This window comes from Pan troglodytes, chromosome 11, assembly GCF_028858775.2.
Source record: "Pan troglodytes isolate AG18354 chromosome 11, NHGRI_mPanTro3-v2.0_pri, whole genome shotgun sequence".
NCBI classification, from domain to species: Eukaryota; Metazoa; Chordata; class Mammalia; order Primates; family Hominidae; genus Pan; species Pan troglodytes.
Window position 1 is genome coordinate 26371112 of NC_072409.2, and position 19042 is coordinate 26390153.

General features: G+C 40.3%; 1 protein-coding gene across 14 annotated transcripts in view; it reads left to right on the top strand.

The window, feature by feature from the left end:
* Nucleotides 1-19042, top strand: part of SUSD1 (sushi domain containing 1) — a 135178-nt gene that overhangs the window by 65609 nt on the left and 50527 nt on the right. For 9 of the 14 annotated variants that reach the window (XM_063788417.1, XM_063788411.1, XM_063788414.1 and 6 more), the window contains 3 exons: nt 7039-7077; nt 7920-8029; nt 11533-11725. In XM_063788417.1, coding sequence (XP_063644487.1) covers nt 7039-7077; nt 7920-8029; nt 11533-11725 — 342 coding nt within the window. The remainder of the gene's footprint in view (nt 1-7038; nt 7078-7919; nt 8030-11532; nt 11726-19042) is intronic. The other 5 variants (XM_016961432.4, XM_016961435.4, XM_063788416.1 and 2 more) reach the window with 1 other exon arrangement.

Here is a 19042-nt window from a genome sequence, read left to right on the forward strand (position 1 = left end):
GTGCCTGGCTATTTTTTGTATTTTTAGTAGAGACTGAGTTTCACCTTATTGGCCAGGCTGGTCTTAAACTCCTGACCTCAAGTGATCTGCCCATCTCAGCCTCCCAAAGTGCTGGGATTATAGGCATGAACCACCACAGCTGGCCGATGTCATTTATTATTTTGGGGGAGTTGAGAAAGTTCTTAATTAGCTGTTTGCTATCCCACTGAAACTGTACCTTAACCCGAGTAGCTGGGAATAGTTCAGCAGAAATAGTTGAAAAAGTCTGCCAATCTTAACAATATAAAACCAACTATGAGATTATACAAATTAGGTCTCTTGACATTTGTATATAAATAAAACAAAATTAATTCTTTGCAAGTAAATAATATGCAGGCAAAGATATTATAAAATTAATATGGTAACTAATCAGAGAAGTCTTACAAAATTATTAGTAAACTACTATAGGGAAATGTCTTTAAAAGATCATCACTCACCTGCCACTGTTCAGTGAGGATGACAGGTTGCTGTTTGGCGTCAGCTGTTTTTACTAATATCCAATTACCTGTTCAAGTTCCTTTCCCTTGGGAAAAACATGGTCTTTGGAGTCAGGCAGATCCGGTTTTGCATCTTAACTCTGTATTGAAGAGTTGGCTGATCATGGCTGAGTTATTTAATGTCTCTGGACTAAAGGGAATTGGATTATATTTGCAAGTTAATCTAGAGAGAATTAGGATTTATGTTGAGCCATCCTAACTGGGAGCAAGGTATGTTTCCACATTTACTCAGTGTCTAGTCAGGTCTTCTGTTTATTTATGCACTGTTATAAAGACTTGTCATTTTTTTCCTCTAGATCCTGGACATTCTGTTGTCTGATTTCATTATTGGAGTTATGCTATTTTCCTTAAAATGAATTGGGAAGTTTTCCATTGTTTTTCCCTCTGGAATACTTTATATCACTTTTGAATTATTCCCTTCTTTTAAAGTTGAACATTTTCTCAAAAGATTGTTGAAGTTTCACCCCTTTCAGGAGATGATTCTTTAACAACTTTGTCAATTTCTTCCATGATTTTGGGTCTGTTTATGTTTCTGACATTTTCTTGAGTCAATTTTTATATTTTTCTAAAAAATGTATATTTGGTTGATATACTACACATATTGGCAGAATGGCATATGGAATATTTGCTTACATCTCCTCTGGGGTCATAGGTTATATAATCCCAGGTTATTCTGACTCCTAAGTTTGGTTCTTTCTCCTTTTAGAGGTTGATTGGTTTGGGTTGCGTGTTTTATTACTATTTTTTTTCCCCAAGGGATGAACTCTTGGGTTTTAAAATTGTTTTTCTTTTTCTAACTCACTAATTTCTCCTCTTGTTTTTATTTTTCCTTCTCCATGTTTCTCTCTCTCTTTTTTTCTTTCTTTCTTTCTTTCTTTTTTTTTTTTTTTTTTTTTTTTTTTTTGAGACACCCAGCTCTGTCACCCAGGTTGCAGTGCAGTAGTGCAATCACAGCTCACAGCAACCTTGACCTCCTGGGCTCAGGTGATCCTCCCACCTCAGCCTCCCAAGTAGCTGGGACTACAGGCGTGCACCACTATGCCTGGCAAATTTTTGTATTTTTTGTAGAGACAGGGTTTTGCCATGTTACCCAGGCTGGTCTTGAACTTCTGGGCTCAATTGATATGCCTGCCTCTGCCTCCCCAAGTACTGGGATTATAGGTGTGAGTCACAGTGCACAGCCCATATTTCTGTTAAATTGGTTATATTGTTCTGTTTCTAAATTCTTGAGTCACAGTGCACAGCCCATATTTCTGTTAAATTGGTTATATTGTTCTGTTTCTAAATTCTTGAGTTGAATGCATAACAAAATTCAACTTATTTTCATTCGTTTCTGTTTGATAATAAAAGTCTTTAATGTTTCTTTCTCCCTTGCAGATTTGAGCTTTGGCAGAATTCTTTAGGCATTGATACATGTTTCAAGGCATGATATAATTGCTATTCTGATTTTCTGTTTGACAGAATAATTATTTATGAGTGTTTTAATATGTGTTCTCTTTACCCTTACTTTCAAAGCATTATATAATCACTATTCTGATTTCCCCTTTGAATAATTAATTACAAGCATTGTATACAGTGGTAGATTTTTTCTTTGTAACATTTATACTGTGTTGTTGTTTTCTAGTTTTATTACATTTTGGTATGTTTGGAGGATTTATCGACATTTTCTTGGGCCTTACCATTTGGCTAAGTTTGGTAATTTCAGTAGGTGCTAGATAATAAGGTAGAGTGTTTGCCTGTAAGGGGAATAAGATCTGTTTTTAAGTCAACTTTATTAATAAGGTTATTCAGGACTTCTGGTTTTTGTTTATTTTTAACATGGATTGCCATTTTCTGTTCCTCTTAGAAATTCTTATTGGTTTGTTTCACACATTTTGATATGATTTTTACGTTCATGACTGATATCTTTATTATAGATTCTTTCGCTAGTAACAAATGGCTTATTTTAGCCTGTTTAATACCTTTGCCTTGAATTATATGTTGAAAGTAATATTGTTTTCTTAATTTATTTGTGCTTGCATTTGCATGATATGCCTTTGTCTACTTTTTTTCCTTCTTGAAAGCTATCTGAATAATATTACTATAAATGTACTCTAGGAGACAGCATGTATTGAGAGCTTTTCTGGAAAACTTTTATTTTTGATTAGATAAGTTATCCAACTTACATCATTGTTATTTGTGATATGATTTTCCTTTCATCTGTCTATTTATTTATTTACTTATTTATGAACAGAATCTCGCTGTGTCGCCCAGGCTGGAGTGCAGTGGCGTGATCTTGGCTCACTGAAACCTTGGCCTCCCGGTTTTAAGCGATTCTTGTGCCTTAGCCTCCCAAGTAGCTGGGACTACAGGTGTGAGCCACCACGTCTGGCCTCTTTTTTTCTTTTTTTTCTTTCTTTTCTTTTTTTTTTTTTGAGATATGGTCTAGCTCTGTTGCCCAGGCTGGAGTTCAGTGGTGCAACCATGGCTCACTGCAGCCTTGACCTTCTAGGCTCAAGCAATCCTCCCACCTCAGCTCCCAAGTAGCTGGGACCACAGGTGTGCAGATCACTTAATTTTTTCATTTTGTAAAGACAAGGTCTCACTATATTGCCCAGGCTGGTCTTGAACTCCTGGCCTCAAGGGATCCTCCCGCCTCAGCCTCTCAAAGTGCTTGGATTACAGGTGTGAGCCACTGCTCCCGGACTGTTTTTTCCCTTTTTAATGCTACTTTCCTGTGTCTTTTGTTTTCTTTTTGTTACACAGATTTTCTTTTCCAGTGAGTCAGATAGTATAGATTTTGTTTTCTTTTCTACAAGTGATCACATTTAAAAAAGACAAATTCTATTTGAGTGTGTATTTCTTTTTTCACCAGTGTTAAGACTGAAATATTGTTCACTTTTCCCTGAATGAGATAAGTTAGCATTCCTTTTATTTTTAAAACTTCCTTTTATTTCTTCCCCTCTCTCTTCTCTTAGGTTATTGGTTTAGTATAGCATTATATTACCAGTTTCTTATTTTTAACATGTATTATCTCTCCAAAGAGCTCACTCTTATATTGATTTATAGAAACCTTGGTAGCGATGATTTAACCTTGGGTACATGTTTTAATAGTTTCAGTGCTTACTGACAGTCTTTTCAAACCACGTTCTCTATTATTTCTCTGTCTCTATTTCTCTCTCTGTATGGTGATTTGCCTGCTCCTCAGGGAGGGAGTGGGATACTCTCTGAGTCCATGATGATCTGAGAATGTCTTTTGTTGCCTTCACATGTGAATGAGAGCTCAATTGAAGATAAAATTCTTGGGTCATAAACTTTTGTTCTTGGAATTCTAGAAGTATTTCATATTGACGTTGGGAACTGGAAGCTTTGAAAGAAGAGTTAGAAGGTGTGACTTTCTTTTAAAAAAAAAATCCTGGCCAGGTGTGGTGGCTCATGCCTGTAATCCCTGCACTTTGGGAGGCTTAGGTGGGCGGATCACCTGAGGCCAGAGTCAACATGGCTAAACCCTGTCTCTACTAAAAGTACAAAAATTAGCTGGGGGTGGTGGTGTGTGCCTGTAGTTCCAGCTACTTGAGAGTCTTAGGCACGAGAATTGCTTGAACATGGGAGGCAGAGCTTGCAGTGAGCCAAGATCGCACCACTGCACTCCAGCCTGCGCAACAGAGCGAGACTGTCTCAAATAAATAAATAAAATATAAAAAATTCGATGTAAGCAATTTGATTTTCAGCTTGTGTATCATGAAGGCTTCTTTAGCCATGAAATTTAAGACATTAATCATTTATTAATGTACCCGGCAAATGTTTATTGACCACCTATTATGTGTCTGATGTTTTTTAGGCATTGGGAATTCGATAGTGACACAGAAGTCTCTTCATGAAACCTCCGTCTGGGTAGTGGACAGATAGAAATGTTCATGTTCTGCACTGAGTTTTCCTAGTACCCTGTGAGTTGTTGTTGTTGTCGTTTTGCGACTGAGTCTTATTCTGTCACCCAGGCTGGAGTGCAGTGGCGTGATATTGGCTCATTGCAACCTTCGCCTCCTGTGTTCAAGAGATTCTTGTGTCTCAGCCTCCTGAGTGGCTGGGATTACAGGCTTGTGTCACCATGCCCAGCTAATTTTTGTATTTTTAGTAGAGATGGGGTTTTACCATGTTGGCCAGGCTGATCTCAAACTCCTGACCTCAAGTGATCCACCCGTCTTGGCCTCCCAAAGTGCTGGGATTACAGGCGTGAGCCACTATGCCCGGTCCCCTGTGAGTTTTTTGGTCTTTAGAATTTGGTTTAACTATATATTAGGAACATTTTCTTTTATTACATCTCTGATTGTTGCTTTTTTTTTTTTTAAGTTTGTTTTTTGCTCTTCAAATACCCCTATGTGGAATTGCTTGTTCGTCCACACTGGTTTCCCATTTTCTCCTTTTTATCGTCCATGTCTTTTTCCTCTGCCTTCTTTGAATATATAACAAGTTTGTTCTCTATGTGCACTTACACAAATATGCATTTTTGCATTGACATTTCCTATCTTTACCATTTCCAATGCACTTTAAATTCTGCTGTTGCACTTTCATTTCCTTTTCTTTGGGTCTCATCTAGTTCCCTTTTTATTTCTGCTTCTCTCTACCAGTTTCCTCTCTGCCGTCACGTTCTTTTATTATCTAATCCTTTATCTCTTGTTTGAATCTATTTTTAAAATTTTTATTGAACCGTATGAAACAGATGCTGCCTAATTTTACCATTCTTTTGCTCAATATTTTCTTTTTTATAAATATGCTCATTCTTTGCCTGCCGAGCACAATTTTCCTTTCCTTCCCTCTCCTTCTTTGTAGAATCATTTTGCAGTTTTTTCCCCCCCTTCTGGATTACTTATCCTTAGAAGATAAAAGTTCTGTCTAGGTCTGATATTTCCTTCATAATAAAATGGATGGCCTTCCCTTTGATCCTCCTTTTCATTGGATAATGTTAGTATGTTTATGTCAGATCTCAGTATGAAGGATTTACTGCTGGTTGGGTGACCCAGTGTCCTTTGGGCAGCAGCTGTGAGAAAGCCCACCACCCCGTGCTTTATTTCTGAGCATTTTGCTATGATTGGTGAAGCTGTTGGCTTTGGGCCTGGCTTCTTTATGGCATTACAGCCTACCAAGGCAGGAAAGAGGCAAGCCCCTTCTGTCAACCCAGGCTCTCTGCCAGATGGTACCTTCGGGTCCTGAGGCCTCTACTTCGAAGTCCTTCCCCATTACTAATCTACAGTGGGCTAAAGAAGGACTATTATTATTATTATTACTATTATTGTTATTAGCAGTAGCAATAGTAGTATATATACTATTTTTTTTTTAATATATACCTTGTTGCCTATCAGATTGCCTGGTGAGGTTAGGGGCGTGGTTGTTCATGCCTGTAATCCCAGCACTTTGGGAGACTGAGGCAGGTGGTTGGCTTGAGTCCAGGAGTTTGAAACCAGCCTGGGGACATGGTGAAACCCTATTTCTACAAAAGAAACCCCCAAAATTAGCTGGGCTTGGTGGTGCATGCCCGTAGTCCTAGCTACTCAGGAGGCTGAGGTGGGAGGATGGCTTGAGCCCGGGAGGTGGAGGTTGCAGTGTAGTCTGGGTGACAGAGTGAGACCCTGTTTAAAAAAAGAGAGAGAGAAGAAGAAAAATTGTCAGGCCAACTCTTAAAAAAATACAGACGTTGAAGCATTACTTCAAATCTGCTGATGTCTGGGTGATTCTGATGTGCAGTTTGGGAACCACTGGGCTAAATGGCTCCAGATGGAGCATGGGTCATTGATTTGTCTTGTGACCTGTCTTGATTTTTCCATGGGCTCTAGTTCTCCTCCAGTTCTTTCTTTTGAAACTTTGTGACTACATTCCTTTGCTTGGAAGCCAGGTTGCATAGTAGGTCTTAGGGTCTTTCTTTAGCCCCGGCTCTTCCATACTGTGCTAAGCTGAAATGTCTTCATGTTTCCGCCTTGTGTATGGCAACCGACCCTTCTTTCCAACCCAGATGCAAATTTTGACCCATTTTTACTTATTCTCCATCACTTCTGTCAGGCTTGGGCGTGGGAAGTGGGAGCCAGATGCCTTTGTTCACACTGCCATCTTCCCCTGAATTCAGACGATAATGACTATCTTATGTGAAAATCATATTGAGATGTGAACTGTGCAGACAGTACTGCTTCTGTTCTGCCTGTACAGAGACAGAAGCTTTATGTGGTATTTCTTACATACATGCATTTCTTACGTGCAGACACTTGGTATTCCTCACAATCACATGCATACATGTGACCATTTTTATTTCTGATGTCCTTATGAAATCTTTAAAATAAAAGTTGTGAAGACAAAGGAGAGCACATATGATAGGTCTTCACATTCTCTCTCATAACCATCTTTCTACACTTTCCAATTATAGGCAGGAATATTTTCCCCAGCTGGCTGCCTTGTGCTGAATATGTCAGTGATATTGAAAATGCTGTGGACAATTCTGATCTTGACTAAAATAATTTATTGTTCTCATTCTTAGGTAGCAGAAACTCCCACGGGAGAAATACACATATAAAAGGTAGTTATAAAATAGCTTCTCTCTGGTAGACATTTACACCTTTCTCACTGGTAGAAAACATGCAGTCTTGTTTGTTGGGAAATTTGCTTTTTCTTGAAAATCACTGATATTATTCCTGACTCTCTGTTATTCTTTAATTCATTAGTAACAAATCTATCCTTCTAAACTATATTAAGAAAATAGAACATTGTAAGAATGAATTAGACTGCAGGAGGTATGAAATGACTTTTTTCTGTACAATGGTTAAAACAAGTCTGCTTTCTGATTATTTTATTGCCTTAGTACTCAGCTGAGTAGCTCTTGAAATACTGTCTGCTGTGAAAGCAAATTTCCTCTTGCTTGGTCATCTACTTTCTGGTTATTTTCTAGGTTGGAAAGCACTTGCTCTGAGAGTTTAAATCTATAGCCTTTGATTTTTATTTGCCGTTTTCCTTATTCTCAGACTTTCTGGCTACTGCTATGCTTACCTTCATGACATTTTCCTATGGACGATCCAAGCGATAGGATTAACTTTCTAAAAATATCACAGCTTTCTTTATTAATTTATAGCAATTTTTAAATATTTCATTTGATTAAGCAGCCTATGACATAAGAAAAGCAAACTGAATTACTTGATTTTACAAACAAGGAGACTGAGGTTCAGTGACTTAGCTAAGGTAATTACAATTGAGAAGCTGGAGAGCCAGGACTTGAAGCTAAGTCTGCTGATGCCAGTTTTAATATTATTCCTGTTAAACACCCACTTGGCTCTCTTAAGGTGTCAGAGTTTCACTTGTACTCAGCCATGATGCATTTTGCTAAGATGGTGCAAGCTGTCTATAACTCTCTCTCTTGTCTTTTAGAAGTTGATCTCTTAGAAGATGATGGAAGTTTCAATATTTCAATATTTAATGAAACTTGTTTGAAATTGAACAGGCGTTCTAGGAAAGTTGGATCAGAACACATGTACCAAGTAAGGAGATCTCTTATGCTTTCCATTAAAGAATTGTGTCATTTAAAAATTTGGGCGATCTCCAAGTAAGTATCCAAAGTATTTAAAAATGAATGAACTTCTAGACAGTTTGTGATTGTTGTTTCTAGAGATGGATGTAAGATGTGAGATGGGTGTAAATGAGGTACTAACTTGAAGAAAGATACTATATTTGGTGACTTGCTATCATTTTCTGTGCCTGGCATTTCAAGCTTATATTTTATTTTAATGCATTAAACAATACAGCTTATTTTGCTATCAGATTCACATTTGGGCATGGAATTTTTTTTATTTTTTATTTTTATTTTTTGAGACTGAGTTTTGCTCTTGTTGCCCAGGCTGGAGTGCAGTGGCATGATCTCGGCTCACTGCAATCTCTGCCTCCGGGGTTCAAGCGATTCTCTTGCGTCAGCCTTCCTGAGTAGCTGGGATTGCAGGCATGAGCCACCACGCCCAGCTAATTTTGTATTTTTAGTAGAGATGGGGTTTCTCCATGTTGGTCAGGCTGGTCTCAAACTCCCAGCCTCAGATGATCTGCCCTCCTCGGCCTCCCAAAGTGCTAGGATTACAGGCGTGAGCCACCACGCCCAGCTGGGCATGGAATTTTAAGGAACTCATTGGATGGCTATTGACCCTCATTTAACTTGATTTTTTCTTAAACATCATCAGTAAAATTGTAAGTAAATTCAGGCAGGAACTGAGATTTATTTTGTGTCATTTTTAGTGCCTAGCAAGTCATCTGGTAGAGAGCAAACTCAGTAAGTATTACATTAAAAAAATTTTTTTTTTCTTTTTTGAGACCGAGTCTTGCTCTGTTACCCAGGTTGGAGTGCAGGGAGGCGATCTTGGCTCACTGCGACCTCCACCTTCCAAATTCAAGCAACTCTCGTGCCTCAGCCTCCCAAGTAGCTGAGATTATAGGTGTGCACCACTATGCCCTGCTGATTTTTGTATTTTTATTAGAGATGTCGTGTCACCATATTGGCTAGGCTGGTCTCAAACTCCTGACCTCAAGTGATCCACCCGCCTCAGCCTCCCTAGGTGCTGGGATTACAGGTGTGAGCCACCGCGCCCAGGCCAAAATTAATTAATTTATTCTATTTACCAAAAGTATATCACATATTAGGACTTGGAAGTTTCCAATTCAAACTGATAGAAATATATAGGTAAATAGGCAACTACAATATGGTATAATGAGTGCTTTGACAAAAAGTAAATTAATAATGGAATAATAAAAGTAAATAAGTATAAAAATAGATATTTTATTTGTGTGTGTGTGTGTGTGTGTGTGTGTGTGTGTCCAGGTACAATTTTTTTGTTTTTTTTGAGATGGAGTCTTGCTCTGTCGTCCAGGCTGGAGTACAGTGGCATGATCTTGGCTCACTGCAGCCTCCCTCTCCCAGGTTCAAGCAATTCTCCTGCCTCAGCCTCCCTAGTAGCTGGGATTCCAGGCATGCCCCACCATGCCCAGCTAATTTTTGTATTTTTGGTAAAGACGGGGTTTTGCCATGTTGGCCAGGCTGGTCTCAAACACCTGACCTCAGGTGATCCAGCTGCCTTGGCTTCCCAAAGTGCTGGGATTACAGGTGTGAGCCACTTGCTAGGCCAGGTACAATTTTTTTAACCAGAAGCAAAGACTGTTATACTGAGTCATAGAAAATAAGTAGGAATTGGCCAGGCGTGGTGGCTCACGCCTGTAATCCCAGCACTCTGGGAGGCCAAGGCGGGCGGATCACGAGGTCAGGAGATCGAGACCATCCTGGCTAATATGGTGAAACCCCATCTCTACTAAAAATACAAAAAATTAGCCAGGCGTGGTGGCGGGCACCTGTAGTCCCAGCTACTCGGGAGGCTGAGGCAGGAGAATGGTGTAAACCTGGGAGGTGGAGCTTGCAGTGAGCCAAGATCGCACCACTGTACTCCAGCCTGGGCGACAGAGCAAGACTCCGTCTAAAAAAACAACAAAAAAAAATTAGATAAAGGTTAATTTGTGTGACATGTGAAACACTTTTAAATTGACTGGAAAAAAGTCAATGTTTAAAAGCGGTTTGCTAAAGAAAATAGATGTATTGCCTAAACACGCATGAACACATTATGCCTCACTAGTAAGTGGTCCAGAAGAATAGGGGACTGCCAGACCGTGGAGGAGCAGCTCTGACGATAGCATAGTCTAGGTTGTGGCCATGGATATGGGTGGCCGAAGTGGAGTGAAGGAAGTTCATAGCATTGAGCTCAAAGAACTCTGAGGCCAACATTTGATGGTTTATCTGTAAGGACCTTTAAGTTATCCAAGAGAATTCAAAGAGTTTGAGAGAGAAGAATCCTTATGAACCACCTGTCAGGGTCTTGGATGACTGTCAAAATTGATAAGAGAAGAGTCAGTGATTGACGGGAATAAGGAGGGATTGAGGGTGGTATAGACAATGGTGCTAGCATCAGTGGCAACACCGAGCATATGTCTCCACCAGCTAATGCACCCTAACTGATCAAGGGCTGATCTTATTACTTATAGGACCTTCACGAAAGTTTTTTCCCTATAATTCCCTGCTGGAGCTGGCAGTGCGTAGAGGATGGTTAGGTGACAGTGTGTGATATGACTCCATGGATCAAAAGCCCTTTTACCAGAGGTCTAATAGGAAGGATCCAGTGAAGTACCATGGCATTTGCTTTGAATGCATAATCTGGGGTGGTCCCCATATGTTTTTGTTTTTTTTTTTCTTCCATGGGTAGGGTTAAGGAACCCACCTAGTTTAAGTACTCTGTTCTATGAGGCTTGTCCATGGATTTCTTACAATGAAAAGAAATTAAAAGAATTTTGGTTGGGTGCAATGGCTCACACTTGTAATCCCAGCACTTTGGGAGGCTGAGGTGGGCTTGAGGCCAAGAGTTTGAGACCAGCCTGGGCAACAAAGTAAGATCCTGTCTTTACAAATCAATTGTAAAAATAATTACCCAGGTGTGGTGGCGCGTGCCTGTAGTTCCAACTACTCGGGAGGCTGAGGATCACTTCAGTCCAGGAGTTTGAGATTGCTGTGAACTAAGATTGTGCCACTGCACTCCAGCCTGGGTGACAGAACAAGACCCTGTCTCAGAAAAGAGACAGAGAGAGAGAGAGAGAGAGAGAGAGAGAGAATGAAGTATTCAGAAGGGAAGGAGGAAAAAAAATAATTTTGCCCATTAGCTCCAATGTCATCTCTTTCACTTGCGTTATAATCAAGGGATTATTTTGGAATAGACTAATATTTTCTTCATCTGAGATGTAGTTATGCATATTAAGCTTGGTCCTATACCTGATTGTGAGGACAGGTAAGGTAGCTTTGTCAAGTCCTTCCTCAGGTTAGCTTGCTATTGTCTCAAAAGTAATTCTAAGTGGGCAAGTATAAATAAAAGGAACTTTCTTGTTTTAACTCCATTTTGCTAATCATCTAGGCACCTGTTAGTCAATGGAAAATCTAATGCAACACTTTCTTTTAATCTCATGACAGTTTACCGTTCTGGGTCAGAGGTGGTATCTGGCTAACTTTTCTCATGCAACATCGTTTAACTTCACAACGAGGGAACAAGTGCCTGTAGTGTGTTTGGATCTGTACCCTACGACTGATTATACGGTGAATGTGACCCTGCTGAGATCTCCTAAGCGGCACTCAGTGCAAATAACAATAGCAACTCCCCCAGCAGGTGGGTGTAGATGTCTTTCTTTTTTGTGCCTCAGGACAAATTACCTATGTGAATTGAGCAGTGTGGGCGGGCATAAGAGTGCTAGTTTGGGAGTCAAGAGACAGGGGTTCCAGTTCTAACAAACTTTGTTAGCTGCGTCTGGGGTTCAGGATGCCTGAATCTTACCACTTATCCCCTTCCCTGAAGGGTACTGGCTCATAGAGGGCACAGACCAAGGATAGACTGATTTATTCAGAGCTCCCTGGGAGTCCTAAATTGAGAATTCCATAAAGCATTTTATCTCACCCCAAATTTAAGACAACTGAACCCTAAGGGTATTCATTATCGGCAAGTAGAACGAACTTCCAGGAGACCAGAAACGTGGGTCCCACAGTGTCAGGCACTGGCAGGCAATACAGCCTCAGGACTGGGCCATGCATAAGCAAATTAACTTGACATAGAGAACAGAGGCCTGATTAAGGTCAGGCTCCTTAGAAATTCTTCCCTTGCAGCCTTTTGAGGAAGCCACATAGGTGCCAGCTGTATTAACTCCACAGCTCCCCCTAGTGGGATGGCTGTGGTGCAGCCATCACTACTATTTCTTTTGTTCTTTAATCCTGTGGGTTTATCAGACAAATTTACGGGCAACCAGAAGAGGCTGCCCCTTTGAAGGAAAGCAGCAGAAGAGGGTAGGTCCTGCTGCTACCTCCCTGAAGCCTCTCTGTGATATTCACCTCTGCTCTTTGTGGGTCAGGGTGGGCAGTTTGGCCTTTGCATTTAGAAGACTCTGGGCCGGGTGCGGTGGCTCACGACTGTAATCCCAGCACTTTGGGAGGCCGAGGCTGGCAGATCACCTGAGGTCAGGAGTTCGAGACTAGCCTGGCTAACATGATGAAACCCTGATTCTACCAAAAATACAAAAAATAGCTGGGCATGGTGGTGTGTGCCTGTAATCCCAGCTACTCGGGAGGCTGAGGCAAGAGAATCACTGAACCCGGGAGGCAGAGGTTGCAGTGAGCCGAGATTGCGCCATTGCACTCCAGCTTGGGCAACAAGAGCCAAACTCCATCTCAAAAAAAAAAAAAAAAAAGACTCTGAAATGTGTTAGACACTCATGAGAGCCACGTAGCACCTGAGGCTGAAAATTAATTTTTTTTTTTTTTGAGATGGAGTCTTGCTCTGTCACCCAGGCTGGAGGGCCAGGTGCCATCTTGGCTCACTGTAACCTCCACCTCCTGGGCTCAAGCGATCCTCCTGCCTCAGCCTCCTGAGTAGCTGGGACTACAGGCGCATACCACCATGCCCAGCTAATTTTTGTATTTTTAGTAGATATAGGGTTTCACCATGTTGGCCACGCTGTTCTCGAACTCCTGACCTCAAGTGAGGTCTTCCGATTCAGCCTTCCAAAGTGCTGGGATTACAGGTGTGAGCCACCGTGTCTGGCTTCAGTTTTTATCCTGTTTTTTATCAGATTGAGCCTGGCACCTTGTCCTGTCTATATCAGCAGAGTTTGCACAAGGAGCACCTCATGACATCATAAACCTACCCCCCAACACATTTTCAGCTGCATAGTAATGCTCACAAATTGAATATGAATTCCCTCCAATTATTAAATTCTCAGAGAAATAAAAATCTGTAAATAAAATCTAGCTGGGTGCAGTAGCTCACGTCTAATTCCAGCACTATGGGAGGCCGAGGTGGGTGGATTGCTTGAGCTCAGGAGTTTGAGACCAGCCTGGGCAACATAGTAAAACCCTGTCTCTATAACAATACACAAATTAGCTGGGTGTGGTGGCATACGCCTGTGGTCCCAGCTACTTGGGAGGCTGAGGTGGGAGGATCTCTTGAGCCTGGGAGGTTGAGGCTGCAGGGAGCCGAGATTGCACCACTGCACTTCAGCCTGGGCAACAGAGCAAGATCTCCTCAGATAAAGAAATAAGAATAAATAAATCCACCTCTCCTTGTAAAATAAACTAAAATGTAAAGGCATGAAGTCCCCAGTTTTTTCTATCCTACATCTTTTCTGCTGAGTCTTGGCCAGAGTGTCCTGCTGAATGGAGAGTGTGTTCTAGCTGTTGAAACCTAGGAATCTTGTTTTGTAATAGATGCTACTCCTTTGGTGTATAGGAGACTGGCAAATGCTGAGGTTTTGAGGCAGGCACATACTTGGCATATTCTAGGAATGTCATGGAAACCAGTATGGCTGGAGCAGAGAGCTGGGGACAGTGGTGAGAGATGAGGTCTAAACTCTAGCATGAGTATAATAAATGAGAGGCCCATGGTGTCAGGTTCAGAAAGAAGCCTGTTGTTACCTTCTCCTTTGCCTCCCTAAATTACTAGTAGTAAGTATAATATAGCATGCCATAGTTCAGCCTCTGTAGGTTACCAAGCAGTCTGGAGTCTACCACGTGTCAGTTTAAACTTAGATTGGGAAATGTCTTCTCGTCAGGGTAGTTGGATTCATTTTGACACTGTACTCTCCTTGAAAATTTTAGACATTTGCAGTGGTGGCTCTAGGTCTTTCTTGATGCCCGTTCCAAAGATTAAAACCTTTCCATTTTCGTTGCTCCCTTGAGCCCTATTTCTACCCAAGCTTCACCATTGCTGAAGATCTTTATCTGTTTAGTGAAAGAGTCTCCCTTCTTTCTGGGCAGGACACCCCACATTTATCTCAGGAAACTCTTCAAGTGAAATGCATCATCTTGCATGCTTCCTTCCCTGTCTCCATTTCTGACTCTTTTCTCTGAATTTCTCTAAACCCAGAAAGATCCCCCAAATTGTTTTAGTTCTGGACTCCACAGGCTCCTATTATTGAATGTCTGCCTGTGAGTCCTACTTCCTGGTTAGGAGATTTTCCCTTTTGTCTCCCATGGGGAATTACCCTCAGCTGATCTGTGAGCTGCTGTTGGGTTTCCAGAACCTGAACTTTCACTGGTCTGATGAGGTCCAAGAAACCCCCTGGGCTAGTGGCATTTCGCCCAAGTCCTACCTTCTTGCAATTGAATTTCCAAGACTTAAATGGTCGGTGCTTCTTTGATGGAAACTGAAACACTTCTTCTTGCTCCCGCTTCCTTTTCTGTATCAGAGAGATAAGCCTGCAATGTTCAAGGTCCCTCTGAGAACATTCTTACTTAGCAGGTCCTGCTCAGCTCTAAGCCTTTACCCTTCCATTTAAGTTGTTTCTGCTCCTTCTTTATTGCCAGGTAGGACTCATACCTTTTGCTAGCTCTTAGTATTTTTCCTTCTCTATATTTGCTTTTTGTTTTCAGACTTAGATTTTTGTTCTCCTCACATATTACTTTGGAATCTGCCTCTGAGGTCTCTGTGGAGAAAGAATGATGTCACAGAGCTCTCGACCTGCCATAAACATCCAGTGTTAAAATACCTTCTTCCCACTTTCATTTTCACTAGGAGGCATTTCTTTCTATTCAGTTCAGCCTAAACCCAGGCCTGGGCTTTATCAATTTTCATTCTCCCTGGACCTTGTTTAATACAGCTCTATTTCCCAGGCAGATGTCCTTATAGCCGGTGCAATACCTGTTGCCCCATCTTACAAAAACAATGCCACCTTGAAACTCACTTAGTGATGCTTGAAGAATTCTACACTGATCATTCACTGATCATTCTCTTTTTAAACATGTTCACGTTTCTTTGACTATAGAGTATCACAGTTCCAGTTATTAAGGAAGAAACGAAGAGTTCTCATTAATGCCTATTCTAGCTCCCCTATTTAAAACTTTTCCTTGTCATATTTTTCTAACTGGGCCAATATGATTTCAAATTTTCTTCTTAGTGTTATTTCCTTCACTTTATTTCATTCCCCCTAATCTTATCCTTTCTCCCTAATCTTATCCTATCTGCAAGACCAAAACCTGTTTTGTAAACTGATTTCATTCTATTTTCAGAGATGGGGAAAATCTCATTTCTAGGAACAGAGTTCTAGGTATACACTTTTTGCTATTTCTTTTTAGCATTTGAGTTTGTAATAATTCCACTGGACTTTTTTTTCTACTTTAGCCCCCAAAGAGTTTCTTATCTAGAATCCCCAGTCTGAGTTTCTGTGAAACAGATCATCCAGGGCCATTTAAAAGCCCTTGGTGTGGGGGTGAACTCAGCCTGTGGAGAAACCGTGGATCCAGTCTTTCTGCAGTTCTCTCCTTAGCCCTGGATGAAATTCCAAACAATATAAAGAGAAATGGAATTTTGGCAAGCTAATCTAATGTTGTCTACTAATATCTAGCTCCCCAAAATGCTCTTTAAAACCTCCCACCATTGCTCCCTTTGTGCATCTTAAACTTTAGCAAGTGTAATGATTACCTGGAGAGCTTATGAAAACACTGGTTCCTGGGCCCCATCCCAGAGGTTCTGATTCAGTAGGCCTTTGGGGAGGGGAGCAAATTTTCATTTCTAGCAAGCTTTCAGGCCTTATTGATATTGTCAGTCCACATTTTGAGTCGCATTGCTCTAACCACATAAACCTTAGCTACTTCTGGGCAATGTCAAAGCTCTTGCAGGTGGAGACATAATAAGAAAAGAAAGACTGAAATAAAAAAAAAGTGGTAGCTAAAATAATTCCATCTGCTCCTGCCTAAAAAGCCTATGTCTTAGAGCTTTGTCTGATTTGCAAAGTTTTCCTGGTAATCAGATATCTACCTACCTCATCTGTTCCTGAATTCCAGCTGCAGAGACCAGGAGCTCTCATATTCCGTCATGGTGCCTTGCTCCGCTGTGGCAGCTCTTATCTTTATACTCAAGGCCCCAGTCAGTATATCTGTCTTTTGCAGGGAGATACTGAATCTTACCTCTCCTTTCCATCTGAGATTAACAGGACAAACAGATAGATAAATGACAAGTAGAGGATCAACTTTATTGATCTGGGCAAGTTTCCAGGAACTCCCTCCAAAACTGAATTTCAGGTAAAAGCTATATTGAAGGATGAGGTTTAGCTATTGTGGCCAAGTGGAACTTCCTACTTGCTGGAATTCCCCCTGGAAATATGGGCAGTTGGGTCTGTAAGGGACCCTTGCCTGGCTTACCCACCCAGTCTCAGGCCGAAAAGCAGAGGAAAGGGCGGTGACAGACACTGGGTGCTTACCTCTTGGAGACCGGAGATACCCAGAGTGCTCCTTGTACCTGTGCACAGGCGGGTCCCAGAGAGCAAGTCTGCCTTTTGTTTGGGTGGCAACCTGTAATATATGAACTTATTACTTGGAAATGTGACTCAAGGAATGGCAGTCTCCTACCAATTAGATTACATATTTACTGTTCCTTCCTTGAGGATTAACATATAGGGAATAGGGAGAAGCCAAAATTGCCTTTTCCCTTATGGAATTGGAAAGACGGGTAAATAGCAACCTTTAATACACTCAAGCAAGGTCACTGATCTCTGTAATTATCTTGAACAGGAAAGGTCCATTATAGTTCTAGGAGTCTATGTTAGGAAAGCAATTTAAATTACTTTTAGGTTCCTTCAAATTCATTTGTTTTGAAGGAAAAATTTGTCCAAATTTCTTGGTTAATTTACCATCATTATTTTATTTATTGATCAAATTTTGTGTTCTTATGGACATAGATAGTTTATTCATATACTGAGAGCATGACTTCTTTGATTATTATTTATGTTGCCTTTCTTCTGTTTTATGGTTTCTTTCAATTTTGTTTACGATGTTTTTGACATATAAAAGTTTTAGATTGCTATACAGTCAAATCTATTGATCTTTTCCATTGTGATTCATTACATTGTTATTAAATGTAGAATTTTTTAAAACAAAAGAGTATTTATATTCTGTCTTATTTCTAGGAAAGACTTTAAGTGACCTGCATGGGTATATAAAATAAAAGATAATAGGTTAGATGTCTAGGCTAAAGAAGAAAGAAAACAAAAACAGAGACATAAAAAATATAGGAATAAGGTTAAGAATAATTCATGCCCTTATAACCTATTTACTTGTTCATTAGTGCCTCTAAAATTTAGGTTTGAGTTTTCCCATCCAGCCAGAAAGGGAACCATTGCATTGTCCATAATGTTACAACGAAGCAGTGTTTTTCAGAAGCACAATTCTTTTTCAACATTAAGAATCAGTTAGAAATTTCTGATTCCAGGGGGTCTCATAAATAGGACAGTGTCTGAGCAGCATTTTATGAGGATTTTATAAGGCTATTTTTTTATATTGCCCCTGAACACAGAAAAGCACAATTCAGTGTAGAGTGGCAGAAAAGATGCATTAGAAATGCCTGCTGTTTGCTGATCTGGCTTGATTCAGGGGTAGGATTAGGTTATTTAGATTATTTGGAGGTATGACTGGAGTCCATTTCTTTCAAGCATTGTTTTCTAAATATTGTTTCCCTCAACTGAGATTTGATGAATGTTTGGTGTCACTGAGCTAGCAACTGTTTTCTCTTATAAGTACCCAGGGAGCAATTGTTCTGTGCCACCAATTGAATAACAAGGACTTGTGCTTGAATTGAACGCTGCCCTCCTCTGCTGGAAGGTTGAGCCTGGGGAGCTGAGCCAAGGGAATTGTTTGAATCTGCTCTGCCAGTGAATGGGTGATTGAACCCTCAAAATTCCTCTTCTTGTAGTATAGTCACAGGTGTTTAGCCTGAAAAATTTCACAGTTGTTCTGACCAGATACCAAATTTGTCTAAAGAAAAATTTCAATAAAATAACAGTAAAGCTCCCAGCTTTGAACCATATTATATCTTGTTACCCTCTTTAAGATAAACTGCTCCCCAAATGTAAATCAAGGATAACTAAGATGATACCACTATTTATAGAGCAGTTATACAATAGTAACTTTGCTTTCAGGATAGTTGATTTATAGCCATTCTTTTCGACAATATTTAGCTTGCAAAGCCACTGTCTATATAGGCTACTTCTAATTAGAGATTTAAAAACCGCTATTATTTATGTACAAAAGAATGTTTTTATTCAGTTCTTTTTAGCAGAAGATTGCATGCATTTAGATATTCCCAAAATAATGTTGGTAAGTTTTAAAAAATCCTACAAGGAGAAGGAACAGAGCACTCTTCCCAGGGAGTAAAGCCCTGGTAGAAAACCATTACTCTTAAGGTGGCTTTCTGCTGCAGGTTTTGAACAGCACGCATAATTTGAGATCTATGTGGACTTTATAAAACTTCCCCCATAATGGATTCCTGTTCACAGAATTAAAGTCCAAACAAAAGATAATTAAGACCATAAATCATTTAATGTTGTTTCTGATATTTTTCCACAGAATGATAAATATTATAACAGTATTCTGTGGTTGAAGAGTTATGCCTGAAGTCTACCTTCTTTTCTTACAAACCATTAGCCTGAGAAACCCATACTTGTAGTTG